We start from the raw sequence: 27973 nt of genomic DNA on the forward strand, positions 1-27973 counted from the left end.
TTAGAAAGTTAAGCCAACTTTTGCACCATATTTTCAGTATTTAAATTATGTTTGAAGAGAAGGCGTTCTCAGTTTTTGTCACATTGGGACACTGACTGGGAGTTATTCTGTCATAATAGGCTGTTAATAGTAAAAAAACCCAAAACAACAACAACAACAACAAAAATCCCCTCTCGCCCCTGCTGGCGGTCAGTCCTTCAAGATCATGTCCTCTACCAGAGGCCTGGGAGCTTGAGGGTCTCTTAGCTGTTCCTAGGACTGCTCTCTTCTTAACAGAGATCTTAGATGTTGTTCCTGGGATCTGTCATATAAAACAGAAAATCCTTCTTTTTTGTTTTGTGTCAAAGAATTTATATGTGAATTTATAAACAGCCCAGTGTTAACATTACATTACATAATATTACATATATTACATACTTGTTACTATCATTATAAGTATTATTATTGCTATTACTATTACAATTATTATTTTAGTCTTGGTTAATTGCTTTCCTCACTGTTTTTCTATTCTGTTTTAGGCCTGTAAGTGTATTGTTAATACCAAACCTTTTCTAGGATCTTACTTACATAAGGAATTCCTTAATTATTCCCAATGTTAATTAATTCTTCTACCAGAAAATGTATTTTAGTGCTGATCTTTGTACTTGAAAGAGGGAGTGACATGGTACACCCCGGACAGGTTACCAATCTATTGCAGGGGCACCTAAAAACAGTTTATACTTAATCAATTATAATCATCGTGGCTCATACTTTGTCTTTTTTCATCACATACATACAAGAGGAATATTTTCACTTGTGTTCTTTAAATTTTACATTAGCCTAGCTTGAAACCTTCCTTTAATATGTGCTAATTTGTGGTGAAACTAAAGGCTCTCTCCCACTCTATTTGGCTACAAGGGGATACTTATTTGTATGTAATACATGCACAGTGATACAGATCTTTTTGGTACTGAGTTAAATTTCCAAATGGTGGATGATTGCTGCTGCAATGTATGCGGAAAAGCCTTCTTGACTAAAAGTGTCCTCTCTATTTTAAAGACACTCGACTTCACACATCCATAGTGGCAAGCACATGGTGACAGATTTTTTTCCCACTCTATGTAGCTGATCAGGAGATCAGGAGTGAACTGTAATACCTTCAAACCTCATCATGTGACTAAACACATAAATCCACAGAGCAAAGCAGCAATTATGTGTTTTCCTAATTATTTTGATCTCATCCATTTAGAAACCATTTACAAGTGAGTATCACTGTAAACAGCTGAAACATGATTACAGAGCAAACTCTCACATGACTGTAGTGTTTATATATATGCAGTATGTGTAACAAATTAGGTTTGTTGGCTCTTGTGTTGCTATTAGTGTCTGAACTGCTACCCTGGCTCTGGCATGAGCACAAATCAAATTTTCACTTTGGCATCTCAACAAGAAGGCAGGCGACTAAAAATAAAATTAACCCACTTTATTTAATGTTCATGACCAAATTAATCTCAAAGTTCACACGGTTTGCTTAGATGTGTTAGGAAGCTTTTTAGGCAAAGGTGGACATAAAAAAGAAGCAACATCTTTTTCACTCCATCACTAATATAATAATTGGACTACAAATTCCTAAGAAATCCCTGTGCCGTTTTCCCATCAACACACTCAACCTAATTTGGGGTGGGTTGATTGTTCTAATAAGAAACAGGTCAGTTTGCTTTTATAGATGTTTAAAATGGACAAATCCACCATCATGACCACCATGTGACTGTTTGCACACCTTTTTTTGAAATATAAGGACTGCCATAAGGGATATGGAAAAATGATGTGTCACTTCCTAAAAGCCTCATGTCCAAAGCTAAACTTAACAGAGAAAAAATGTTCCAGTGTTGATGACTTCTTTCTATTTATACTCCCACCCTGAGTCTTATTTTGGACATTGTTTCTTAGTCACCTCTTTTATTACACACAGACTTCAGAAACTTCTCAAATAACTAGAGGCGATAATAACATAAGTGTAATGAGAAGATCACCGAGGGTGCAGCTACTCTATCATCACTATTCTCCCTTCTGTCATCCCTGGGATTATATTATTTGTGCACATCTGAATAGATAAAATCTCTTTGATAAAGCGATGTTTTTTTTCTCAGAGGTGGTGTTTATTTGAGAAAGCGCAATCTGCATGCACAGCACAACACAGCATGCCTGTGTGAGCTGAGATATTAACACTTATTTCTGAGGCTAAGAAGTAGCCGTCCAGCACATGGGAGTGGCTTTGGATCCTGTCACATCATCAAAGCTCTGTGTAGAAGAATGGCCACCAGACGTGCTCATACTGAGGATGACCTTTCCTGCCCAGTGTGTGGACATATTCTAAGTCAGCCTGTGGTGCTCACTTGCAGACACAAATTCTGTAAAGCCTGTCTGAAAGACAGCTGGGACACACAAGACAGTGGGGATTCACATTCACACTACTGTCCTCTTTGCTGGCGCCGTTCCTCTATGGATCAAATAGTCGTGAGCACTGTGCTCGAGAAGGCCTGTGAATCCTTCAAGAAGGACAGAAGCAAGAATGACCCAGAGGCTTGCAAAGAGCATGGAGAAAAGCTCACACTCTTCTGTGTGGAAGACTTAGAGCCAATTTGTGGTCTATGTGGGAAAGCAGCTGCACACTCTGGGCACCGGCTTTATGCCATCGGGGAAGGTGCCCATGACTGCAAGGTAAGCATGTTAAGGTCACAGGGATACTCAGACCATTTACTTTTTGCAAACATAAGTTGCACGGTTTAATTAGATCTCCTTATCTTAAACATAAATAAATTTGCACAAAACAATCTCTATCTGCAAATGACGCAATGGATAATGAAAAAAATGTTTGTTGATGTATCAGCCACAGTGTTTGCAAGGTAAATGACATGTCAATGACTACAACCTAAGATTAACAATAAGGTTAAGCCTGTGTAATTAAGGATATGTTGACAGTCCTGAATAGTCTGGGAGACAATATTTCAGAAGTCAGCCTCAAAGACTGTTTATCATTTTATAAACAGGTGATGCATCATGTTGCACCTGAACTGTATTTTAATTTAAATCTTGTCAAAAAAAAAGTTTTTTCATTACTTTTGACTTTACTCTTCTGAACTTCTTTTGTATTTCTCATAGTCTGATATGCTGATACATTATGTGTGAAGCTTTTTTTCTGACAGTGTTCATTAACATTCTAATAATAGATTTATATATTTGGTTTACTGTTGCTATTGCTGTGCTAAAAGAACTGAAACTTGACTCCCACACGGTTTCTCTGACGCCACATTAACTCTGCTCATGCCTTCTTCTGCCTGGTCTCAAGACCAGTAAACATTTAATACTTATCTGGAAAATAAAACTATAGGAGCCTATATTATACTCCTGTTTGGATGCTTGATATTGTTTGTGTCACCAGATAAAAAGATATTTGTCTCTTAAAGCCAATGCTGATGTAATGTGCAGCTTTGCACTGACATGGAATGCTGCCATGAAGGGTATGCAGCAGCTGAAAGCCCCGCATTGTGCTGGCAGATTGGCCACCTGCCAGAGTGACCTTGTTTTAAAGAGTTGATGGCCTGTCTTTTTTTTTTTTTTTTTTTTTTAAAGGAGGAACTAAAGAGTGCACTCTTACCATTGAAAGAGAAATTACAGCTGTACAAGAAGACAAAAATGGTCTGTGAGGAAATGGCAGAACATGCCAAGGTACTGTCAGTTCCATCAGTTCCAAATGTTGCTTTGGACTTCAAAAAGAGCCAAGGTGCGGAAGCAATGATTACTCATCAATCATGTGTCTTTCCAGAACCAAGCTGAACAGACTGAAACACAGATCAAAGAGGAATTTGAAGCCCTTCACCGTTTCCTTAAAGAGCAGGAGGCTGCCAGACTTTCTGATTTAAAGGCTGAGGAGGATCAGAAGAACTTAATGATTAACCAGACGATTGAAGAGTTCAACGGTGAAATGGCATCTCTTTCCAACACCATCAAATTAGTTGAACAGGAGATGTCAACTCAAGATATCCCATTTCTTAAGGTAGACCAGATCAATTAGAACAGCAAGCTGACTGTAATGTTTTTATATATTTGAAAGTATCATTTGATAAATGATCCTCTTTATTTTTACTTTCAGAAATACAAGGAAACAATAAGGAGGTAAGTGCTACCACATCCACTTCAGCTTATTAACAATATTCACAAATTAACTGCTCGAGTATCTTTTCAGAACCTGGCAAAGTTCTCCCGATCCACAAATGGTATCTAGTGCTCTGATTGATGTGGCCAAGCACTTGGGCTCTCTGAAATATAAAGTGTGGGAGAAGATGAAGAGGATAGTCAAATACAGTGAGTTTCACACACAGAATTTGTTTGCCAGTTTTACTGTCATGCTTTTATGCCAATCACAGCACCAACTTCTTACTTATTTCCCCAAGCTCCTGTGATTCTGGATCCGAACACAGCAGCTAGCTGCTTCATCATCTCCGAGGATCTCGCAGTTGTGCAGAACTCTACCCAGATTTTCAAGCTCCCAGACAACCCAGAACGTTTTGACGTGAGTGCTGAGATGCTGGCCGCTGAGGGCTATTCCTCTGGACGCCATAGTTGGGATGTAGAGGTGAATGACAACACCTACTGGGTGGTCGGGGTAGCCAGTGAGTCAATCAACAGGAAGGGTAAACACATTCTAACACCAGCAGAGGGATTCTGGACTATAAGGTTTCGCAATGGAGAGCATAAAGCCTGCACAGCACCGTGGGAGCCGCTCAACATGACCAAGAAGCCGGATGTGATAAGAGTGGTTTTAGACATGGACAGAGGCAAGGTGACCTTTTACGACCCTAGACAGAGAACACCCCTCTACACCTTCACAGATGTTGTCACGCCTAGAGCCTTTCCTTACTTTTGCACTGCTTGCAAAGAGCATCCACTGAAAATTCTACCCTCACGGATATCCTTATCAACAGAACAGTAAATCAACTTGAAGACATTGTGAAATTGTTCTGTAAACTCTGAGGCTCTTCATAATGATCCAGGTTACAGTAGGATATTAAAGTAACCTTTAATTGCTTTAAACAGACACAGTTTAAAATCTTTCATTTGAGTTAAAAAAAATTTCCAACAGATCCATGATTGTGAATATCTTCCCAAGCTTTACAACTACATCTTACAACAGTAATGAGATTTTTTACACAATAACAGTTACTATATGTGACCTAGTATCGTATGATGAAAATATCACTTCTGTGATTTCGACACACAGTTAAGCTCATATTAAAAAAAAAAAAGTCATTAAATACAGATCTTAGTTTCTTAGTTTCATAAAAGGCACATAAAACAGCAATGCTGGCATATTTGTAAACAAGTGTCCTCAGAAGTTCAGATTTGACAAGTGGGATTAGTTTCCCATTGCAATAAACATGTCAAAGATAAAAATGTCAAGGGTGGGTGTTCAAGCTAGTAGCCACATACACTGCATGTTGAACTCTGGTCTCTTAGCCTCATTCATACACACAGCAATAACACAAAACTATTGTTTAAACCTATACAGAATTAATCTTGCAGCACAGTTTATAAACAGGTACATACCATGTAGCAAAGTTTAACCTGACTACCCTTTTTTCCTACTCACATTAATGTAAGATTTCTACTCCACTCTATGTGCGGTGATGCTCAGATTTTAAAAATGGACAAAGATGCTATTAAAGGGAATAAATGCCCACACATCATGTTCTGGTGTGTTACTTATACAGTGTTAAAACATCATCTGTTACAGTACTCTCTCCATGTCGGAAGCCCGCTCAGTCTCTTTCCTGCAACTGTGGTACATCAAGGCTGAGTGATGCACACAATCCTATATCCATATATTACTCATTCTCTGAAAAGTAGCTGTTTAAGTAAGGGTCCCTGACTGCCCTGCTAAAGCCTCCAGATCATAAAGACATTCTTCCCTCGACTATAGCGTTGTATAGCTCCTCATTCATGGCCTCGTAACGTGCACCTCTGGTGTTTAAAAAGTAGATCTTGTCATTCGTGAGTCGTGGGTCGAATCCCTCCCTCTGCAGCCTGGTTTTCTGGATTTTAAATGTACCTATACAGAAATATTGATACACACAGATTATAATTTGTTTTCATATGTAGTCATCAGTGGTAGCATAAAACTAAAGGAGCATTTTACCAGTGGTGTCTACATGTGGGGAGATTCTCAGGAACACAGGGCGAGCATACGGAGGAAGAACTCGTTGGATATCCTGCAAGAAATTGCTGCAGTCAAAACTCCCCGTGGCATCTGCAATGGCAGCCATGCCTGCCTTACCTTCCACACCTGGAGTTAAGCATAGAAATAAATAGTTGTAGTATTGAGTTCTTTTAAAATCACTAAACAATAAAGGGGAACTACATAGTCCCAATGCAATGCTAAAGGCAGTTAAGTACATGAACCATTACCTGCCACTGCCACACCATACACTGCAACATCAGTTTGACCCAGAAGATTGCTTAGTATACCCTCAACCTCAGTGGTGGAGACGTTTTCCCCTCGCCAGCGGAAGGTGTCCCCACTGCGATCCCGGAAGTACATGTAGCCCAGCTCATCCATCACTAACACGTCACCTGGGGTGGAGGTAAAGCAAAGTACCTGTGCGGTTTTTACAGCTATTAATCACTGACATGAGTTATTTAAACTTCCAAGTTTTGATTGAATAACAATTACCTTGAACACTTGAAAAACACAAGTTTAATGTAGCAAATTTTAAAAATGTGATGTGCAAGCTATGCAAGCATAAACAATGACAGGCAGAAAAATGGGTGAAGCTCCCACATCGATAATCAGGTGTAACAAGGTGGATGTCACAGTAAAAGTTTATATATAAACTCTGAAACCAAAACTTTGTGCGAGACATCATTATCAACTTGATCATATGGTAATTTGCCGATTTTGCCAGGTAACAGGGAGAAATGACTCCAGGTGATCTGAATGATCTGAATGAACTTAATCTATTTCCTGCCAAGCCGACTGAACTGCAGTAGACTTCATGAATGTTTGTTTAGAAAAGACGAGGGACAATAATTTCTTTATAGGTGCATCAAACAAAAATGATTCCCAACCTGATAAATAAGCAGAATCATTTTTCTTGAAGACATTGTGAGCGATCTTCTTCTTTGTAGCATCCTGGTTAGCATAGCCATCAAAACGCCTTAATGGGTCTTGTTGGTTGATGCGGCCTACCAGAAGGCCTGGTTCCCCTGCAAGGCACGGAGGACTATAATTTAGCACTCTAAGAAGACCAGCATAGGTCAAAGACTCCCAAAACCCTTCAAGTTGTAACTGCTGTATAGATGTTCAGTACCAGGGCGGCAAGGCACACAGAACCCACGGCTGTCCCGAACAAGTTCCATAGTGTCTTCATCAACCCTCACCAGACGGATGGGGTACACATTGGGAAGAATACGGCTGTTGAACCCACAGGCTCCCACCTGGCAGGATAGAATTAGCTAAACGCTGATCCAATTAACATTGTAATAGTGAGGACATGCATGTCAAGTTACATGGTAGTTGCTGACCTTGCCATCCATGTTAGCAATGCTGCAGTTGCACTCGGTGGCCCCATAGAACTCGCCAATCTGCGCCACCCCAAAACGCTCCATGAAGGCTTCCCAAACACTGGGGCGCAATCCATTTCCCACAGCAAGCCGTACTTTGTGTTGCTTCTCAGCTGGCCGCACGGGCTGAGACAAGAGGTAGCGGCAGATTTCCCCAATATACTGCACCACCTAGAAGCCGAGGGAAGAAAAAAAAAATCTTATTGTTCAAAACCTCATGGTTTATGAATAACTTCAAAAAAACTATTATAAATGCCATACTAATGAAATCAATAGGTGCTTACAGTGCAGTTGTACTTAATACAATCTTCCCAGAAGCGGCTAGCAGAGAATTTTTTCTTCACTACAACAGTGAGGCCGTGGATCAGACATTGGCCAACTCCAATAATGTTTCCTGGAAAGAGAAGAAAACTTGATCAAACCTTGAAGGTGAAACTGTAGTCATTAAAAATCTGTAGACTAGCACCACATACCTGCTGAGTGATAGAGAGGCAGGCAGTCATAGACAATGTCATCAGAGCGCATGCGAAAGGCAAAATACCCAAAAGCAGCAATTCTGTAATAGCTGTCAAAGAAAACAGAGATTCCCAGATAAACATTAAATGTATTAACTTTGAAGAAAGGTGATTTTTTTTTTCTTTTGGTAGTGATTCTTCAAGAAAACATACCGACTGTGAACCACAATGGCAGCCTTGGGCAATCCTGTGGTCCCCGAGGTGTAAATATAAAATAGGCGGTCTGCAAAACAATAGAATATAGCATAAAAATGCACCCTGCAAATTTACATAGTGTTTTATTTACTGCTGGGATGGCATTTTGGAAACCAATGCATTAAAGAACTGAAAATGCAGACATCGTTTCTACTTTGCTTAATATTTCCCTTTGCAATTTCATCTGAACTGTTATGTAAGGTATATCTGAAGCTCACACCTTTAATACTGGCTTATATGTTAATTCATCTAAGACAGATTTACCACTGGGCTAGGAAATGGTTTATTAATATCCAGACTGGACAGTGCAAGCAAGTCACTCTTATCTGCTCCAGACAGCTGTCTAAGAAAAATAAATGCAACTGTCATAAAATGACTCTCATTATTAGGCAAGTATTATTCTTATCAGGCTTGAGATATATAATTACTGGAAAGTAATTTTAGTTTTGAAATAGCAGTGTGAGAAAAATGAATTACTATGGCGCATACACTTTGGGAATTCAGAATCAACCAAGAACCAAAGGTTAACAGCTACACACACTGTAAGGAAATTGTTTAAGAAGGTATCTGAAATGGAGTCACTCATTAACATACAGATTAAGTGTCAGAGTGAGAGCTGAGTTTAGTGAGATACTCACCATTCATTCCTTTAGGGGGAACACAAGGCGAAGGGGAATGTTTAGGTGCAGCAGCTAAAATAGGGTCCAGAGGTTGAGCAGCAAGACAGGCTAACTGTTCTGCACTGAGGTCTCCTGTACAAAATCGTACCATGGACTGGCTCATGGTGGAACTGATGTCCAACATAGCTGGCATTCAGGAAGAAACATAGTTAGATATAAAAAGGGGATATAAGTCAGCTCAGTTCAGACTCTCTAGATTGTATGTGTGTGATCATAAAGTTGTCCAACACCATTAGATGATTTTAATTCAGCTAGTGCTCTTCAAGGTCATAACCTTGGGTAGTAATTCACCACAATCTGCTATTATTAGATCACTTCTGAACACTTATGTTTTGATCACTTGGTCTTCTGGGATTCTCATTCGCCCTTTAACTTGAATTCCACTTTGGTAAAGGGGAAAGTTGCAGGGAATCTAATCACATACTTGTGTATGTACAGCCAAAAATTCCTGGCATTTGCCAGTTTGACACAGTTGCTGATGTTTTCTCTCCGTGCAAGTTTGAGATTCATGGGATCCATGTCACTTGTAAATGATCAGAATAGGACTTCCATTAAGTGATTTAAAAATAGCACTGGAAACTAACTAAAGAGCTCAAGGTCGCACAATTGAAGGAGAGATCAGCCAAATTCACATCAGGTATTGTCTCTGGCTTTTAGAAGTTGTATTTAAACTGCGTTAACTAGCTTCACCAAGAATTTCACTGGCAGGTTGGATGCCAACAACAGGTCCAACTCGTCTTACATTTCATAGGCCCTGTCATTATTATTGTTTGTTTTACAGCAGGCTGAGGGTCGCAGATGCCGACAGAGTCAATAAACTGATACTGCCAATATTGTTGTGACGGAGCTGGACTTGTCAGAGAGGCGGATGTTGTCCAAGATAAGGACAATTCTGGACAATACCCTCCACCCACTCCATGAGTGCCCAGTCACAGGAGCACGTTCAGTGAGAGACTGAGATTACCTAAATGCACCACTGAACCACACAGGAAATCATTCCTGCCTGAAGCTCTCTCTCTGTACAATTTCTCCATCTAATGCACAGTACACAGTGCAATAGTTAAAGCCTTAATATTTGCATATGCTCTACAGTGACAATAACAAAATAAAGTTTTACAGTTTAAAGTTTAGAGTACAGTGTCACTCATATATTTAATCTCTGTAATATTCTGGATATTTATAATTGAGCTATTTCTTATACTTTGCAACTTTGTAATATTTTAGATTAGTTCAGTCTGTTACTGTTCTTATTGTCTTGGAGCAACTGTAACTACATCATTTCCTTAGGGATTAATAACATATTCTAAAACAGATTGAGTGTGAACAACGACACCACCTAAGATGACCATCTACTATACCGTTACAGATATCAAGCAAGGAATCTGTAGCTGAGACTAGCTGTATTGTGGGTGCAAACATAACACCTGTCCCTTGCTGACAGTATAATACTGCATCACAGATTTATACAAACAGCTCCATTTATACAAAATTAAAACAAATACTCATTTTATGATCAGCTCTCTCTACATCATCTCTACATTCTTACCATCCGCCAGCTCAGCTCCGAACACAATCGCCCGTGACTCTGATACCCCGATACAGTGCAGAAGAGGATCACAGCGGAGACTAAAGTTGATGAGTGCAGCTTCCACTCCAACTTTGGCCAAACCCAGCCAAAGTGCCACCTGTAATGGCCTACTTTCCATGAAAAGGGCCACAACATCTCCGGAGACCCATCCTTGACCTCTCGCCCAATGGGCGACTCCATTTGATATCTCATCCAGCTGGGTGAAGGTCCACATTTCTCCTGTGGCCTCATAGATGAGAGCTGGTTTATTTGGGTGGAGTTTCACTGTCTGGGCGAAAATGGAAGGAATATTGCTTCCATGGTGCATGTAGCGCCATAAGGCCAGCTTCACTCTCATGAGCACATACAAGCCACTGGGGAGTGTGACAAGAAAAATCAGGTCTAAGCACAAAGATGTATACAGATATACACGCAAATGAGTCACAACTTGATGTAGATGTCGTTAACTTACTTGAGGTCTCTCTTGGCCGTGCGTGCTGCAATGTAGAAGTATTTCCAGCTGCTTGTGCCTAGATATACCCCAAGACCTGCTGCCAGACTCCAGGGCCAGGACACCCCGAAGAGACGACACAGTCCCATGGACCCCAGAGAGGCTGAAACACTCGCTGCATTGTGCATTCTTGTCACAGTATAAAAGGAGAAAGACGAAGCTTTTAGCAGAAAGAACTGGCTTGAGCTAAAGCCTACATGAGTTCCACTCTGGAGGCTTAAAGTACTACAGTTGCGGGTCAGTACACACGAGAAACTTTTGCAGGTTGTAACTAACGCATTACTCCACTGAACGGAGATTCAGCTCAAATTTAAGCATCGTGTGTGAACAAGCGGCATTTAAAGAACCACTGTTTACTCACAAACTTTAAACGCACAACTTACCTACAGGTCAATTAGACAGAAGCACTGTCACCTTTCACCCGATAACCCCGCCTTATTATTTAGAAAACCAGCGGTATTTCAAATCGTCCTTCCGTTTGTTGGGAGCGTCGAGAAAGTCCCTAATGAAGCGTTTTCAGGAAAATCCGTATTATTTTTTTTCCAAGTCTTAGCACACTTTTACTTCTTACAGCGCAGTTGTGCTCAAGTATTTATTAGTTTATTCAAAGTACATCTATAAATATGTCAAACATACGTTAGCGAGTCCAGTCACGTGTCCTCTACGAGCCTGCGATTATAATTTGTGCCCAAGTGGCACAAATGTGAATGAGAACAGTTAAACTCCAGCTGAATGTGGCTATTTTCTGTACTCCATATTGAACAGAGTCGCTGCCACAGAAGCACCACCCACCACGGGCGTTAACCTTCTCCTGCAGGTCCGCTATTTGTTAAACTCACTGCTTGTCAAGCTTTTCTCAATTTTGATTGGTCAAATTTAATACCGCCCCATTGGCCAATCTGCAAGTAGCTGCTATTGATGACAGAACCGGTACAGACTACTAAATGTTGTGAAATGTAGTTCAAGTCCGCCTCCATCTCTTATTCACTAACTGCTTGTGTAAATAAGCTCTTGGTTTGTTAATAAATAGAAAGTATCTATGTTCTCTATACAAAAAGTCCATGAGTAATATAGTTAATGCAAATAGTGGAACTATGTTCTTGTCAGGGTCCATCTCTGTCCACAAACTCTGAAGAGCACTGTCTTCCTCAGTAAGATGTAAACCCAGGGGTCTAAGATCTGATTCCAGGAGGCTATACGTAAAGCCACATAGATGAGCTTTTGAGCTGATGTTCCAGGGCTTTGCTTGAGCTGCATCAGAAGAATTTGGATCTAAAATGTAGGAGAAAAATGAGAGAAAACAATTATGATGTGTTATTTATTCTTTGTCCCTTTTTATTAATCAGATCTAATATTAAAATAAATCATATCTAAATTATTGTAGAAAAAAAGTCTTCAGAATAACAAAAGCAGAACTCACAAGGAAGGGGCTCCAGCAGACACAGGAAACAACAGTGATGACTACCAGTTGCGCCATTACCTCTATATCCAATGAAAAAAACAGCGAAGAAGATGATGTACGTGATTCATGACGACCAAAGCGGGTTGTGTGGTTTGTTTGACCATTGGGGGTCTTCATTCTGGCATGCACCAATGAGGCAACACTCATTATGTTGCTGAACAGGGAAAGGGTGAGCGCAGTGAGGCCCAGACATGAGAAAATCAAAGCCAGGTAAGTGTCAGCTGCAAAACATGGAGAAGTAACTCTCAAAAAACACCAGGTGCATGGATATTGGATAGTATAAGTCCCTACTTTGAGTAAAGGCAGAATTGCCAGAACAAGTGCAAGAGCGGAAAGGAATAACACCACCCGTACCACATGAGCCACAGTAATCATATTAAAACGACAAAATGGCTTAGTGATGGCCACACAGCGCTCCACTGCCATAACACAACCGAACAGCAAAGGGCACAGGCCAAAAAACACCATATTTGTTCCAAAGACTTCACATAGTTTCATAGTATACTGATGATTCATGTGGAGATACAGTGCAAAGGAACCTAGGATCACATGACCTCCGAGGTCAGCCAAAAGCAAAGCCACTGTTAGAAGTAGGAATGGTGCTTTGGACTGGCGGCAGAATCTACCACGAGACTTAGCCAGGATGCTCAGTGCAGCAAGGTTGGAGATGGTGCCGAATAACATTGTGAAGCAGGATATTGCTAAGCCTGAATTGCTCATGGGAGGTGGGACGCTACTATTCGGCTGGCCACATGTCTGATTCAGATGGCAAGTTGTCATCATTTCCATTGATACCTACAAAAAGAAAAATTATGAAAAAGTTTAAAAGAACATGCATTAGTTAAAGTCTACAATTTTTTTAGCTAATTTCAACCTGTTTTGCCATCTAGATAGCTCAAGTAAATCGCAGACAACAACACATCAGAGAAGTTAAAAACAAACAAACAAAAACTCAGTAGATACATGCTTTACTGGGCAGCTCAAAGTAATAATAAGTGGTATGTTTCTGACAAATGGGATTTAAAGAGCATTTAGATGAGCCTCTATTCCTTGGCAAGAATGAAACACAGTAGATAAAACCCTGCTTTTATTCCTAATGAATGATGTAGACTAATAATGCTTAAAACATGCCTCAAATAGGGTCATGCAACAGGCTTGATTGAAGTACAGGAGCAAATCTATACTAGAACGGCTGAAAAAGAAAACAAAACAGAGTGCTGCAATGCCCCAGTCAAAATTCAGAGCTCAACTCATCTAAGAGAGCTGTGCATAAATGAACTGAAGCAACACTGTAAAGGAGAGTGGGGAAACCTGAGTTAAACTGCACTTGAGCTTTTGATGTTATAGGCCTGAGATAATAGAGTAACATCAACTAGACCTTTAATGAATATGAATAATCTCCTTTGGTCTGCTAATCAGTTATTTCAGTAAGTCTGAAATCATTACAGAGGAATTCAAGGGTAATACTAAGAAAGTGTCACTAGTGTCCAAAGAAGGTTGTCCTTTAACTATGACTGGATCTGTTTATTTCTCTTTTTTTGGGGTAAGTAAGAAATGTCTTGCCAAGATCTCCCCACAATCACGTTTTGCTTAAATTATTTCAGAAGAGGGGAATGTATCTAAACATATAGTATTATTTCTATGTAGTAAATTGCCATTAACTTACCTTCAGACTCCTTTGATGAACACTCAAAAGGAATGAAGGATGATGAATGTGCCTCTTGATAACACAGATGCCTCATGTACCAAATCACAGTATGATCACAGTTGCCTACGGTTATTTACTTTCATTCCCCTCCCCTAATTTTTTTTCTTGTCCTCTGAAAGCTCCTCTTCCTGCCTGGTCTACCTTTCTCTTTCTCTATCTGCAGGCAGGTTTCTCTGCATACTATTCTTTCCCGTCTGAACATGTCCTCTAATCTACTCGTAAGAGATACTCATTTGGAACAGAGTAGAGCTCAAAAAATGTTAGTCCTCACTAACATTTTCTTCCTCAAATTCCAGCATTTATACACCAGACAAAAATCATCAAAAGAGTTTGAAAGAGTAGATGATAATTAGATACTTAGATGCACCATCACATGCTAAACAACATCCTAACAGGTATCTCACATATTAAAAATTATATTATTGAAAAAGTATTTTAGACATGTATTTAAACATTTTCTAAACAAGGAATTTGCAATGATAACTTAAACAGCATTATTCATAAACCTATGTGTCGACTTCAGAGTTGTTCAGAGTTGTTATCTGTGATCTTACGTAAACAGGAAGGAAGTGGAGACAGTCTCCCATTTCCTCTCTGAGTATAACTATTTCAGTCTTTGAAGTTGAACCCTCAGATCTAAGAAACATAAGGGGAAAGATGGAAAATGTCTTTTTTTTTTTTTTTTTTTTTTAAATGACATCAGAAACAGCAGTATGCGACATTACGTGATGGCAGAGCTTCAGTTCATCCTTTGTCATTTTTTTTTTTTTTTTTTTTTTAATTTTTTTTAATTTTTTATTTGACTTTTATTTTATTTGACTTTGGAAAATGTCATTGAATGGAAGCGGAATTATTTATTTTATTTCTGCTAAACGACTAAAGAAAAATAGAACTCTTTATCCTTCCTCTGTTTTTATTTTCCAGATAAAATAAAATGAATGAAGTCGGAAATGTCAATACACAAAGGCCTAAAATATTACAGAGAATATGTATTCAGTTTAAAGCTTCTGAAAATGTAAAACAGAAAAACATTAAAATACAATTTTGACTAATTTAAAGACATGTCAGAAGGTGCTTCTGGAGAAAATTGTGGATGCCACAAAAAGCATTGTTATGTTATCCTGTGTGGAGCTCTGCTTTATCTGTTTAATCTCTTCAAGCTTCTTTTGAAAAATAAATAAACAGAAATGAAATTGAAAGGAAATTGATGTAACAAGCTTTGTGTAAAGTCATGTTACCAAGAAAGTTTGAATGATGTGTAAAACGCAACACACGCAGACACAAACACACACTATGTGAAATAAAAGTTTTGAAAATTGTATATTCTCTGTGTTGCAGCAAGGATTCTTTTAAAAGCACTGTAAGTGTAAGTGTTAGGACACTGAAGGGAAGAACTGCTGTAATAGTTTTTATATATATAATGTTTATTTATATAACGTTTTTAGTCTCACAATTTTTTGTGCCAATGTGTTCTTGGCACCAAATTAAAAATTATATTATTTCTTCACAAGCAATCAAGTTTGACAGTTTTTTTGTTCCACATTCTTTTTGAAGAAACCATCATTTTTTGGGCCTAAAAAAATCTTATATATGCAGTTTTTCTCAAAGCTGTTTTTCTTTTGTGATTTCATCTCATCAAAGAAAGTATCTGTAGCTCATCAATGACACTGCTGTAAAGCCTGTAGCAATAAAATCACAATGTGACTGGAGTGGGTTACAATCTGACAAGATTGGTTAGAAATGCAGTATATGTTGGCATGTGATTACCAGAGCAAAAGGCAGGATCTCCAGCAGCTATCTCCATCTGGATGTCCAAATTAGCATGCTTAGTTGATAAAGCCGTGCTTCCTTTGGATATAACAGGCCCCTTATGTACAAGCAGGTCCGCCTCTGAAACCAGACAGACTTTTCTGAACATGCGTTGCTTCTTTGCTAATACTGTATAAAATATAAGTTAAAGGTTGAATTCTACTTAACGAATGGTCAAAAATTCAACTGATTTACCTCTATTTAATGTTTGTGAGTAGAACATATATTAATCTCTGAAGTGGTAGTTAAGTGCCCTATGAATCTCAGAGCATTTCCCACTAAGACCAGAACATGTGAAACTTTCCTTTTAGAATTGAGGACTGCTCTGGGCAAGAGGTCATCAGTCAAATTCAGTAATCTCTACAGGCACAGGAGAAGAGAAGGAGATGGAGTGAAATACAGTTAAAGTCAGAAAATATTTAGCCCATGACACAATTTTAAATAATTTATTTCTGTTTTTCAATAGATGAGAATGCAACAAGTTAAAGCTAAGCTAATGAAACTCAGCTTTAATTCAAGTGACTCAACAAATAAATAAATGAACAAATTAAAACATTATTATAATTATTCCTATTTTTCTACCCAGTCACCTTTACTAATGCCCTTTGTCTATTTATTAATTTATTAATTAGAGTCATAACAAATTAATCAGAAAGAAATAGCCAGCACAACACGAACAGTTTTCCAACATCCATCCATAGGGTCACCAGACTCTATCCTACAAAGAATGTCCTCTTCATTCAGGTCCACTGATTTCTTACTGTCTCTGAGCTCCTGAGAGATTTATTTCAGATAATTCACAAGGGCAGTTCAGTTTTTTTGTATTCTCACTGGCTCAAAATGGTTCCATTTCTGCAGTGGAAATGGGCATTATTAAGAACAAAAATATTATTGATCATTAAGTGGAAAAGAATGGATGGATGGATGGATGGGTTTTGAGATTAAAGTAATAATTCTATTTTGAGAAAAACATCATAATGTGGAGATTACATTTGTTGTTTCAAGACAAACTGGCACACCTGCTACCCTCTACAAAATGCCCCGTGTAGATGAACAAATTGATGAGCTGTCTTTATTGTGTTTTGTTATACAACATAAATCCTCTTTATTGAACAAGGGTGTAATCATCAATACCGTTGCATCTGTCCATTGCCAGCCGTTTCACTACAAATCTGGCCAACTCTTCCAGGTTTGTGCGTGCTTTTCTTTCTGATCGCATGCAGCTGTCTGAAAATTAAGCTTCTACAATTTAATGTAATCAACCCCTATAGTAGTTTTCTAGATATTACAAATCTAATTATATTGTTATATAACAATGCCTAGAGACGATAAACATTTTGCTGCATTATGTCATACTCAGCCCTCACCTCCTTATTGTTCCAGATTCCCAGACAAGTTAAATCAGCCAGATTTTAGTCTGAAGCCAGCATTGCAGAAACAGTAATAACTGCCTTGTGTGTGGATACATGATGCATTGTGAACACAGAGATTTCCTTTTTGAAATTTGTTAATGTCTAGATGAGCAGAAAGAAGACATTTAAGAAGAGCTGAGAAAAAAATCTTAAGCCATCACCTTGAACACAGAAGAGAAAAAGTTTGTTGCAAACACAGATTTCATTTATTCAATGTTATTTCAAAAAATCATGTTGCAGATTATACATGTCTATATATTTGCATCTATAGATATAGATAGATATTACATAAATTATATATTGGTGTCAAAATGTAATATAAACAAATCATAAAAGCTCTCATTCAAAACAAGGATACCTAATTATTCATATTTCTTAATTTGTACATTATAAATGCTCTTTGCAACTGTATTACACAAAAGAAAAATGAACCTGTTCAACCTGTTCAACCTTCACTGTTCATAATATTTCAAACACAGGATGCCAGATGTGTGTCCTGAGTGAAGTTACTGTTAGTAGTCTTATCTGCAAACACCATCAGCCTTCCTTTCTGGTGGGCTAGCATCCGCATGTTGCATGTAGTTTCTGCTGAGTGGTTATAATTCAATTTACTCTGAAAGCATACATAGAACTTCTCAAGTGCTGCACCCTTTATATTTTCCCTGTACAGAGAAGGGAGTGGGAGCCCCAACTAGTGGTAGGTAACACAACAACATTACAGAACCAACAGTTAACTGAATATAAATTCAGGCAAAAAAAAAGATGATTAGTTTAACCAACAACAGGGTGATGGTAAATATGACTGAGGTTAGGGTAAACCTCGGCTGCTTGAAAATGAAGTCAAAGCAGAAATTGCAACTATTGCAGTTTCTCTAGATGACACAAGAAGTTGGTTCCAAAAGGGGAGTCAGTCTGCATAGACTATGTTAAAAAGGCAAATTTTATAGCATTAAAAAGCATATTTACAGCCTGGTACAAAAACCCTTTTGACATCTTCAGAAATTTCCGCTTCAGAAATGACCAGGGGAATTCTACAGATATCAGCAAGTATACAAAGTCATCATCCCTCCATTTTTATAAGATTGCTTAAGAGATATTTGTCCAGTACAAAAATTGAAATATACATGTCAGCAGTTTTTATCTGGCAGGTGATTACTTTCTAGCTCCTCAAAGTTGACATTCTCTTGTATCCTGGGCACTCTTCGAAACCTGATGATGACAAAATGAAGAATATTCATATTCAAAAAATGATCAAAAATGTCTTTCATTATAACCAAAGGATCTTATTCACTTCACATCTTGATGTCCTTCAGAACAGCTTATCAAACAAACAAAATGGTCAAATTTCGAAGGTGTTCAAAATTAAACTTCAGGAATAGTTTGCGGCAGTACCGCTGCCGATCAAATGTTAATCTGTGCCATCAATTTCTGTAAATAACTGCTTACACGAGCTTTTCTGTCACTCTTCTTCCGAGGAGCACACATTCTGGTCAAGGCGTGTTTGTACTCTTCCCTCACCTAAAATGAGGATATAAATGAAATTTTACCGACAGGCAAGAACTTCTTATTTAGTTAAGCATGAATATTACTAACCTGCCTGGAAAACAGACAATACACTGCAAAGAGTGTAACTCCTTCCAGGCTGCCAAAGATGGTGAGGTAAGCCATGGCTGTATGGTTTTCCTGAAACTGGAAAGAACCAAAGATCCAGGTGTTGCCCAATACAAATAGCTGAGCCACTGCACTAATGGTGAATGCCCTGCAGAAAACATGCATGCAAGAAAATGAATGACCGATTGAAAAATCAGCCTTTGTTGGCTACGGACCAATCCCAAAACAAAAATCCAAAACCTAGATAAAAAATTCTAAAGCAACGTAAGAAATAATCTAAACAGCACAACCAAAACTCAACAGGATCATGATAGTGATTTCTATGCGCAGCTTATGGGTAACTTACTCTATTTTGTGCAGGTCATCCAGGTCAGGGTTTACACTTGAGAACTTCTGTGCTAACTTCCATACAGTTATGAAAAAGAAGAAAATGTTTACCTGAAAAAGCAAAAACAAATGAACAACAAAAGCAACATTTATGTTTAAATCAGCTTTTTTTTTTTTTTTTTACACATCATTTTACTCTATAATCATTTCCCTAAATTGATTTCAACTTTACTTACAATGATGATTACACATGCAGGGCCAAAGTAATTCCAAATAAATCCCTGGGTTACCCAACAGCTGAAATGCACATTAAGAGTTAAGATAAATAGAGATTCAAGGATAAATTGATGATAAAATTTTAGGAATAGAGGGAACTTACTATCTCTCAGTGCCATGTCCCCTGGAATTAGCTAAGGCAGAGATGGCAACAATAACAGCTGGAACTCCATAGGCAGCTGCCATCATGTGGAGGGTTTTAAAGTTGGTGTTCGAAACAAGCATTATCATCCTGAACAGTTGTACACTGTCCAGACACATCCATAAAAATGTTGCCAGATAGGAAAAATGCAGGATCCCTGTCACCACTGTGCAGCCATCCTAATGGGGAGGAGATGAGATATTGCCGAACTAGACTTACTAAACTTCTGTTCTTTTCCTCATTTTGTCCCTTTACATCACAATTCAAGTTAAGTAAAAAATTCTGGATCTGCATTCATCTGAGCTTCAAACACAGTTAGTATTTACCTGGTTCTCAAAATGAGAGATTCCCGCTAGAAAGGCAAGGTTTGCAATGAAGAGGCTGATGCAGAGATGCAGGTGGATGGTGGTTCTTGGACTTTTAATAGAGCGGATCATTGAGAATGTCAAGATGGAGATGAATAAGCAAATCAGTGAAATGGACAGGAACACCCATATGATCAGATGAAATTCAAACTTCTCCTGTTGGGAAAGTAAATGAAAGTACATGAAAGTGGATTAAAGGTTTAACTACTAAATAGTCTGAAGTTTAAATGTTGCAGTTAATTAGTTTAAACCTTAATTTCATTGTAAGCCGTGAATATAGCAAAGGTTCCCAGGTGGTTACAGGAACAGGAAGTATATTCCAGGTTTGACTCTGCCACACCGCAACCACGATCAGACCATGATCCTCCATTCACCGAGGAATCCCAGAACACACAGATGTGGAATGTTTGATTTGCCTATAAAACAAATATATGTGGGGTTTTTTTTTGGCAAAAGTGATCACCACAATCTGAAACAACAAATGAGAGATAACCTCTACCTGTCCTTCTAGGTGGTTTAAAGTTAGGTTAACTGGCGTTTTGAGGTGGCTTGTATTTCTGTTGCTGACAGTGACAGTCGCCACTTTGGAGTTTATCTTAAAGCTCTGGTTCTTTTGTGATTTCATTCCATTAAAGAAGCCATCTGTAGAGTTTTCCAGGTTTGAATAGCTCATCAAGGACACTGTTGTAAAGCCTGTAAGAATGAAAGGAGAGCATCATTAGAGGGGCTCATAATTTGATGAAATTGGTTAGAAATATAGTATTTGTTGGCATATGATTACCGGGGTAATAGGCAGGATCTCCAGTAGCTATCTCCATCTGGATGTCCAAGTTAGCATGCTTAGTTGATAATGTTATGTTTCCTTTAGGTATAACAGGCCCCTTGTGTACAAACATGTCCAGCTCTGAAACCAGACAGACTTTTCTGAACATGCATTGCTGGTTTCCTAAAATTGTATCATTAAAAAATCATCTAAAAGTGAATTGATTTATTTTCTTCGAATTTCTATTTAACCTGTCTGAGTTGAGGAGATATAAATCCTTGAAGAATTAGTGAAGGGTCCTATGAGTCTCAGAGCATTTCCCACCAAGTCAAGAAAGTCTGAAACTTTCCTTTTATAATTAAGAAATGCACTGGACAAGAGCTCATCAGTCATATTCAGGAATCTCTACAGGCACAGGAGAAGAGAGGAAGATGGAGTAAAATACACTTAAGTCAGGCAATATTTACACACGGGCAGACATGCAGACACACATTCAGGGTTACAGGGGGCTTTAGTCTATCTCAAATAAATAAAACAAAAGAATGAAATGATGAGCTAAGCAACACAAAAAGGCAGCAGAAGACAACAGCGTTGGATGATTGCTGAAAACTTTTCAGCCAGTAAAAGAACACCTTAACATCCAGCAAGTGAAGAAAACTCTCTAGTAGGTTGGCATATCATATTTACAAATTAATTATCCAAGCCTAGCACAATGAAAAAAAAAAACACAAAGACTACATGAAAAGGCCAGATTGTGAATGCTCTTCACTCAGCATTTAAGACAAAAAAAGAGATATTTGTGATTATGTGTGAACAATGCAATCATTCTTTAGGAGTTAATGTAATACTTTCTTTAGCTTGAATTACAGCTGAAAGCACACATTTTAATTGCATTAATTGCATTTAAGTGTTTCATTTAAAATCTATTGCAGTACAGAACAATATTTCTTAGAAATCTGTTACTGTCCAAATGTTTCTGGACATAATCGTAACTGCAGGGTGAAACAAGAAAGAGTCAGACTGAGGCAGACTTTGATACTGGGGTCAACATCAACAGTCTACAAGAAATCTGAACACCATATCCCCCCCTTCCACCCCCCTCCAAAAGAAAAAAAAAGACTACAGTTTACTTTAGTTGTACCTTTAGAGTCTCCTCTCCATTCAGCTCTACCGGTCTTTTGTTGTTTGTGAGTTCCTGACAGGTTTTTTCCATGTAATTCACTAAGCCATCTGCAATATGAAATCTCTAGAAGAGGGATTGGAGGATGATAACATAAATCTATGAGATAATACGCATTTCAAGTATATTTTGACTCGTGATATAACTGTGTCTTGTGTGGAGTTACCTCTTTCACATCATTTATATCTTTGAAAACATCACAGTTTAATTCTGAGGAAATAAAGTATTAAAAGTTTTTACTGATGACCAAAGTTTTCTTGAAGTGTTCTGTTCATGCATTTACTTTGAAGAAAATCAGATTAAAATGGATTTTGGCAAAGTTCAGTTTTTATTGTATTCTCACCAGTGCAGCGTGCCGTTTTGTTGCCATAGTTAGTGAACCCTGCGTTGCACATGCAGTAATAACTGCCTTGTGTGTTGTTACATAATCCATTCTGACCACAGGGATTTCCTTTTTGACATTCGTTAATATCTAGAGCAGCAGGAAGAAGACATGTAAGAATACCTCTGAAAAAAAATCCTCTGCCATCACCTTAAACAGAAGAGCTCACTCTAAAATGGCAGCACCAATGAGAGCAACATTTTACCTTCACATGTAGCATTTTGACCATGACGAAAGGTTTTATTCCCAGTAGTAGAAATGAATCCATCATCACAGGTGCACGAGTAATAGGGGATAGTATTCACACATTTGGCGTTAGATCCACAGATGTCTTTGATTTCCGAACATTCTTGGATATCTTTTAAAAAAGAAGAGACCTTTAATCTTTACATAAGTTATGACTGTATGACATAAACTTTCTCCAAATCAACCACAGAGTTGTTATCACCATAAATTTGAGATGACTTACCCTTTACATGCACCAACTGTAAAATTCACCTCCCCTGTTGGGTTTCTGAAACCACCTTTACATTGGCAGTAGTAGCTCCCATTTGTGTTTGTGCAGATTGCATTTTCTCCACATGGCTTTTCATCTTTACATTCGTCTATGTCTTTGTAAGGACACAGAAACGTGAAAAGATGTATTTGCATAAATATGTGCTTCAATATGAATTTGTTACAGATTTAAAAATAAAAATAGCTTGAAAATCCAAAAACTCAAACTTTTGATAGAAAAGGTTTAAAACACATATTTGTTGTTTTTTATTTAAAATAAATTTCAGAGATTATACATGTTATATGTTTAATTTTGTTTTAAATACAAATGCACACATTGCCCAACTTGCACATTTTCCATTACTGATTAAGTGTCTGATGTTTTGTTTTGTAAAGTTTGTCATACCAATGCAGTTTTTTTTCTTTGTGAGAAATCCTTGAGGGCAGCCTGCTGATACTGACAGCACCATGATGAGGAAGAAAGACAGAGCTAAAAAACAAGCAGAGAACTGTCAGCCTAGTATACTATGGTTCAGTACCTTTTGAACATTAATCTATTCTGATGTTTTATTCTGATTCTGAATTTTGTTTATCATATAAATTGCAAAAAAAAGTTTATGATTAGTAAAAGGTCTGGGAAGAAGAAGCAAAGGCCCTCATTCTCTATCCTAATTTCCTCACATTAAATATGATTCTAAATAAACAGCACATTGGTGTCTGGAGAACTGTGCTTCCTATGAGTGAGAAAACATTACATGCCAGAGCACAAAAACAAACCATTATTACATCTGGGAGTTTGCACAGTCCATTTACTTTGAACTCCTAACTGACAGCTGATGGGTGCAGTATAAAGTTGGCCATTTAAAAACACAAAGAAATTTAGTGTAATCTTTGAAACAAATAACTAATTTATTGTTACCCAGTCAGCTGAATATGCTCAGGAATATGCCACATATTTTTCTTTTTTTGGAGGGGGTGGAGACTGAAACACCTGTCATTGTGTTTACAGTTTATTGTTTTCCATGAAAGAAAACTGTTGTCAGTTTGTAAAACTTTTGGTTGCTAGCTGCAGCAATACTTAATCATTTATTTGCTGACTTACTGTAACTCACTGTTAGACTCACTGTTAAGGACACAGAAATGCAAAAGGATGTATTTGTATAAATATGTGCTTCAATATGAATTTAAAATAGATTTTAAATTCAAAATGAATTTTGATGCTACAAAAAAGTTTGATATACATAGTTGTTATTGATATTTCATAAAAATAATTTTAACAGATTATACATGTTATATGTTTTTATTTCTTAAATGAAAATGCACACAGAAGTGTCAGATGTTTTGTTTTTCATACCCATGCATTGTTTTTTCTTCATGCTGAATCCTGGATTGCAGCCTGGGGATACCAACAGCACCATGATGAGGAAGAAAGACAGAGCTGAAAAACAAGCAGAGAACATTGGCAGTGGAAACTTGCATTTGTGTTGTTGCAGACTGTAATTTCTTCACACCATTTGTAATTTTCACATTCATTTATATCTTTGTTAAGGAAACAGAAATTTGAGGGATGAATTTGTACAAATATGTGCTTCAGTATGAATTTGAGATTTCTCTACATGGCTTGTAATTTTTATCTATAAAAAAATAATGTGAAACAATGTAGTTGCACAAATATATGCTTCAAAATGAATTTGATATGCATTTAAAAATCAAAATGGCTGGTTAGGGCCCTAGCAGGGCCTCCTCTTGAAATTGCCCTTGTGTGGCTGTGGTTTTCTCTCTCCGCCTCCTCCTCTCTTGCTCCACCCCTCTGACTCTCTCTCACTCTTCTCTCTCCCCAGGACACAGCTGCTTTTGATTAGCCTCATTTACCACCTGGGCCCAGTCAGCAATCACCTCTCTGAGGCTATAGAAGCTGGGGATGAACTGTGAGTGAGTTGGTTTTCTTCCGCCTGTGGCTCTACACGTTTTCACCCTAGGTTTTGGACAGGCTCCTTTGAGTCATGAGTAGATGGGCTTGTGGGCTCCGGAAGTGTCTCCCCGTGATGAGGAGTGTTTCCCTTATTTGTTTGGTAGTTTTTTCCTTTGTTGCTGTGACTGCTTCCTTTGTTTCTTTGGCATTATTGGTAAAACGGTGTTGCCGGCTCTTTAAGTTAAGATTATTTGTAATAAAGCAATAATATATACTGAGCACTCTGTCTGGTTTCCTTTCATTCGGTTCTGGACCCATTTGCTACCGGTCCCCACACTCATACCCCTCGACCTCGTCGTGGGGACGTAACAAATAGAAACTTGATACTAGTACTAGAGAAAGAAAAAATGAAAGTTCAGATTTAGCCAACAGTACCATCAGTAATCACCAGTGTGGTGTGAGGTGAACTGTATTTCCTCTAAGAACTGAACTGTATTTGCTATGAAAGAATGTAATTTGTTTTGTAGAACCATGTTGATATATGCTAACATTACATTTAGTATATATATACTGACAATGTATGACCAAAAGCTCATACATTTTCTTATTTACCGGCTGCAAACTTGGTATGCAGGTTTAAATGGTCCTTGAGTAGGACAACATGTTCAAGTGCTCTTAATCCATTACAGCATTTATATATTTGCATCTATCAGACTGAATGATTCCCAAGTTACCAAAATGATAGCAGTAATAATCCATTATGCTTGGATATTATTTAAAAATCAAAGTTTGGTTGGTAAAACACTATTTATTCATTTATGTAAATTTTATTATGGCGAAGTTGTAATTCACCATCACTGCAGGAGGAGGTCAAAAACACAGAACACATAGAGACAGGGTAAAACCCTCAGTTCAAATCAGTTAAAAAAAGCAATAGCCATACACAGGAAAACAGTCAGCATGACAAAAAAAAGTCTATTAAACAATGTAGCACTCACAAAAGGGAGACCTGAAGGGACAACATGGAGACAACATGCAACAGGCTGTAGAAACAGCCCTGATAACAAAGTGAGTTGAGCTATAGGTTTGAACTGATGCTTATCTTTTATAACGGAATGTCAAGGATATCAACAATTATCAAACACTCAGGTGAAGAAACGACACTTAGACACTTGGAGAGAATTTTTAACGTGCACAGGTGAGAGCTCAACAGAGAGACTCGCACCCAGCTGCAGGCGTTTTCTTTAATTAAAGCATAGATAGCGGTTCCTGTTTTTCATGTTCGTGTGTATGTGTGTGTGCAGCAAGTCATTTTCTAAGAATATCAAAAATAATGCGAGTCAACTTCTGCGGCTGTGTGGGTGCGGTGAAGCTCCTATCAGCTTCTGCAAATGTGTATTTTTGTGCTGATCTTGTGGCCTTATCACAAGGCTTGCAGTTTCATGTTTATCAAGCTGAGCTGCACAGTGAAAATATGAACATTATCAGTATTGAAGCAAAGCATAAAAACATTTAAACATTATTTCTTTAACACGGAAAGATGATTTTATAAATAGTTTGTTACGCAAACACAAAAAGCACCGCTCATCAGAAGGTTTTTCTAAGAGTATCTGTAAATAGTATGTTTTATGAAGCAAAAATAAAAGTGCTCACATTAACCACCTGTAGCACCATTTTCCCCTGTCTCAGAAATGAATACATGTGTCAGATTTGTTAGGCAGATGCTCACATTCTCCTGTGAAGCCTTCATCCCACTTTGTTTTTATAAACTAAAGCTTCCCATGTGTAAAACAAAACATTTAAAAAGAAAGAAAGTAAAAACATATTTTATGTTAGTCAGTTAATGAAATATGTCATCTTAAATGAATTAATTCATGTTTTCACTTTATTTTTTGCATGTTAACCTTTTGAGGTAAGTCATCATCCATCATGTCCTTAAGCCTAGCTTCAAGCCACTAACCCTACGTTCTGGACAGAAGCAAAACGATCTGTCAGGATTTGGAAAATGAGGACCCAAACGCAGACACATGAAGAAAGACTCACTAAAAATAAAACACGGGTTTATGGATAAAAATCCAGAACTCCATAAACACAAACCCAGAAAAAGAAATGCCACACGGAAATACAATGTGAGCATGATAGAAACTGTGACGGAGGGGGAAAAACACTATTTATGAACACACAGACACACTAAGGGATAATGAGGGAAATGGGAAACACAGGTAGCAAGACACAAAACACTCAAGACCACAAGACAGGTGAAGTGGAAGTAGCTATAAGACACAGAAGACAAACTATCAAAATAAAACACAAAATCATTGACTAACATACATAATGAACATGATTATTTTGTTATTATATTCACCAAGATGTGGGAGAACAGGATTAAAACATACCCATTAGCATCTTTTTTCCCTCTGTTTTAGCAGTTTATTTTTTTTTAGGGAGACAAATGAAGCATACTTTATTGAGACTCGTAGTTCAGCCACTGCCATATTTGAACATGGAGAGAAGCAGTTGAGAAAGGAAGCGGAAAAAGAGGGTTTAGAAGGTGTTATGGTGGAAGGTGATCTTTATTTTCATTTATAGTATATATAAAATAAATTCCTGCACATGCAAACATGCAGATCTGTGCATATAGTTTCTGTATATTACTGTATTACAAGGCATCAGTCCACTTGTAGTTGAGTAATTGCAAAAAAAAAATTACATTTTGAAAATTGTGATCCAACATTAGATTTAATATGAAAAGCATGAAAAAAGCTATGAAAGGTTTGTATGTAACTTCTTATAAAATATTTTCCCCCTGTTACTCCTGTGCAAATGTATGATAGATGTGACTCACCCAGTATCAGCAGGATCCGCGTGCCTGTTATGTTGGAAGCAGTGTGCAGATCTCTATGGATGAAATCAGTGAAAATGTAAAAATAGCTACAAGTTAGGCTAATATTGTAAAACAAATATATATATTTAAAAATGCCAAGATCTTAACATTACATAGAATGACCAGGTCTTTTTCTCTCTCTGGCTAGCTGTCTTTTCTCGTCGCGTCAAATTCTTAT

General features: G+C 37.9%; 4 protein-coding genes across 9 annotated transcripts; 1 reads left to right on the forward strand and 3 right to left on the reverse strand.

Annotated features, from left to right (window-relative positions):
• Positions 1–17: 17 nt before the first annotated feature.
• trim35-13 (tripartite motif containing 35-13) lies at positions 18–5326 on the forward strand. The gene is made up of 6 exons (XM_040040167.1): positions 18–2700; positions 3613–3708; positions 3806–4036; positions 4133–4155; positions 4226–4344; positions 4434–5326. The coding sequence occupies exons 1-6, from the start codon at positions 2293–2295 to the stop codon at positions 4970–4972; spliced, it is 1416 nt and encodes a 471-aa protein (XP_039896101.1). The 5' UTR covers positions 18–2292; the 3' UTR covers positions 4973–5326.
• On the reverse strand, positions 5043–11712 carry slc27a1a (solute carrier family 27 member 1a). The gene is made up of 13 exons (XM_040040099.1): positions 11451–11712; positions 11029–11196; positions 10536–10930; positions 8948–9115; positions 8268–8337; positions 8073–8164; positions 7884–7993; positions 7561–7770; positions 7347–7473; positions 7105–7242; positions 6445–6609; positions 6176–6322; positions 5043–6088 (listed from the first exon to the last, which is right to left on the reverse strand). The coding sequence occupies exons 2-13, from the start codon at positions 11193–11195 to the stop codon at positions 5931–5933; spliced, it is 1947 nt and encodes a 648-aa protein (XP_039896033.1). The 5' UTR covers position 11196; positions 11451–11712; the 3' UTR covers positions 5043–5930.
• Positions 11452–14559, reverse strand: ptger1c (prostaglandin E receptor 1c (subtype EP1)). Of its 4 annotated transcripts, XR_005697066.1 has the most exons (5): positions 14196–14546; positions 12488–13324; positions 12196–12339; positions 11704–11817; positions 11452–11569 (listed from the first exon to the last, which is right to left on the reverse strand). XR_005697066.1 is itself a non-coding variant. In XM_040040342.1 (4 exons), exons 2-4 carry the CDS (start codon positions 13316–13318, stop codon positions 11718–11720), a joined length of 1095 nt encoding a protein of 364 aa, XP_039896276.1. In that variant the 5' UTR covers positions 13319–13324; positions 14196–14525; the 3' UTR covers positions 11699–11717. The 4 variants fall into 4 exon arrangements, 3 of the variants coding, with proteins under 3 accessions (XP_039896276.1, XP_039896296.1, XP_039896284.1); XM_040040342.1 differs by lacking the exon at positions 11452–11569 and having other exon boundaries at positions 11699–11837; positions 14196–14525; XM_040040362.1 differs by lacking the exon at positions 11452–11569 and having other exon boundaries at positions 14196–14557.
• A 3133-nt stretch (positions 14560–17692) lies between these two features.
• Positions 17693–27963, reverse strand: LOC120738670 (adhesion G protein-coupled receptor E1-like). Of its 3 annotated transcripts, XM_040040077.1 has the most exons (20): positions 27909–27963; positions 27757–27809; positions 24354–24437; positions 23406–23489; positions 22975–23115; positions 22710–22862; positions 22466–22594; positions 22289–22332; positions 22084–22188; positions 21194–21347; positions 20961–21083; positions 20679–20872; positions 20431–20595; positions 20141–20335; positions 19776–19993; positions 19633–19693; positions 19416–19507; positions 19052–19217; positions 18905–18976; positions 17695–18667 (listed from the first exon to the last, which is right to left on the reverse strand). In XM_040040077.1, exons 3-20 carry the CDS (start codon positions 24415–24417, stop codon positions 18626–18628), a joined length of 2202 nt encoding a protein of 733 aa, XP_039896011.1. In that variant the 5' UTR covers positions 24418–24437; positions 27757–27809; positions 27909–27963; the 3' UTR covers positions 17695–18625. The 3 variants fall into 3 exon arrangements, with proteins under 3 accessions (XP_039896002.1, XP_039896011.1, XP_039895992.1); XM_040040068.1 differs by lacking the exons at positions 27757–27809; positions 27909–27963 and having other exon boundaries at positions 17693–18667; positions 22710–22866; positions 22979–23115; positions 24354–25345; XM_040040058.1 differs by lacking the exons at positions 27757–27809; positions 27909–27963 and having other exon boundaries at positions 24354–25341.
• Between the last annotated feature and the right edge of the window lie 10 nt (positions 27964–27973).

This window comes from Simochromis diagramma, unplaced genomic scaffold, assembly GCF_900408965.1.
Source record: "Simochromis diagramma unplaced genomic scaffold, fSimDia1.1 OVJJ01000321.1, whole genome shotgun sequence".
Lineage (NCBI taxonomy): Eukaryota > Metazoa > Chordata > Actinopteri > Cichliformes > Cichlidae > Simochromis > Simochromis diagramma.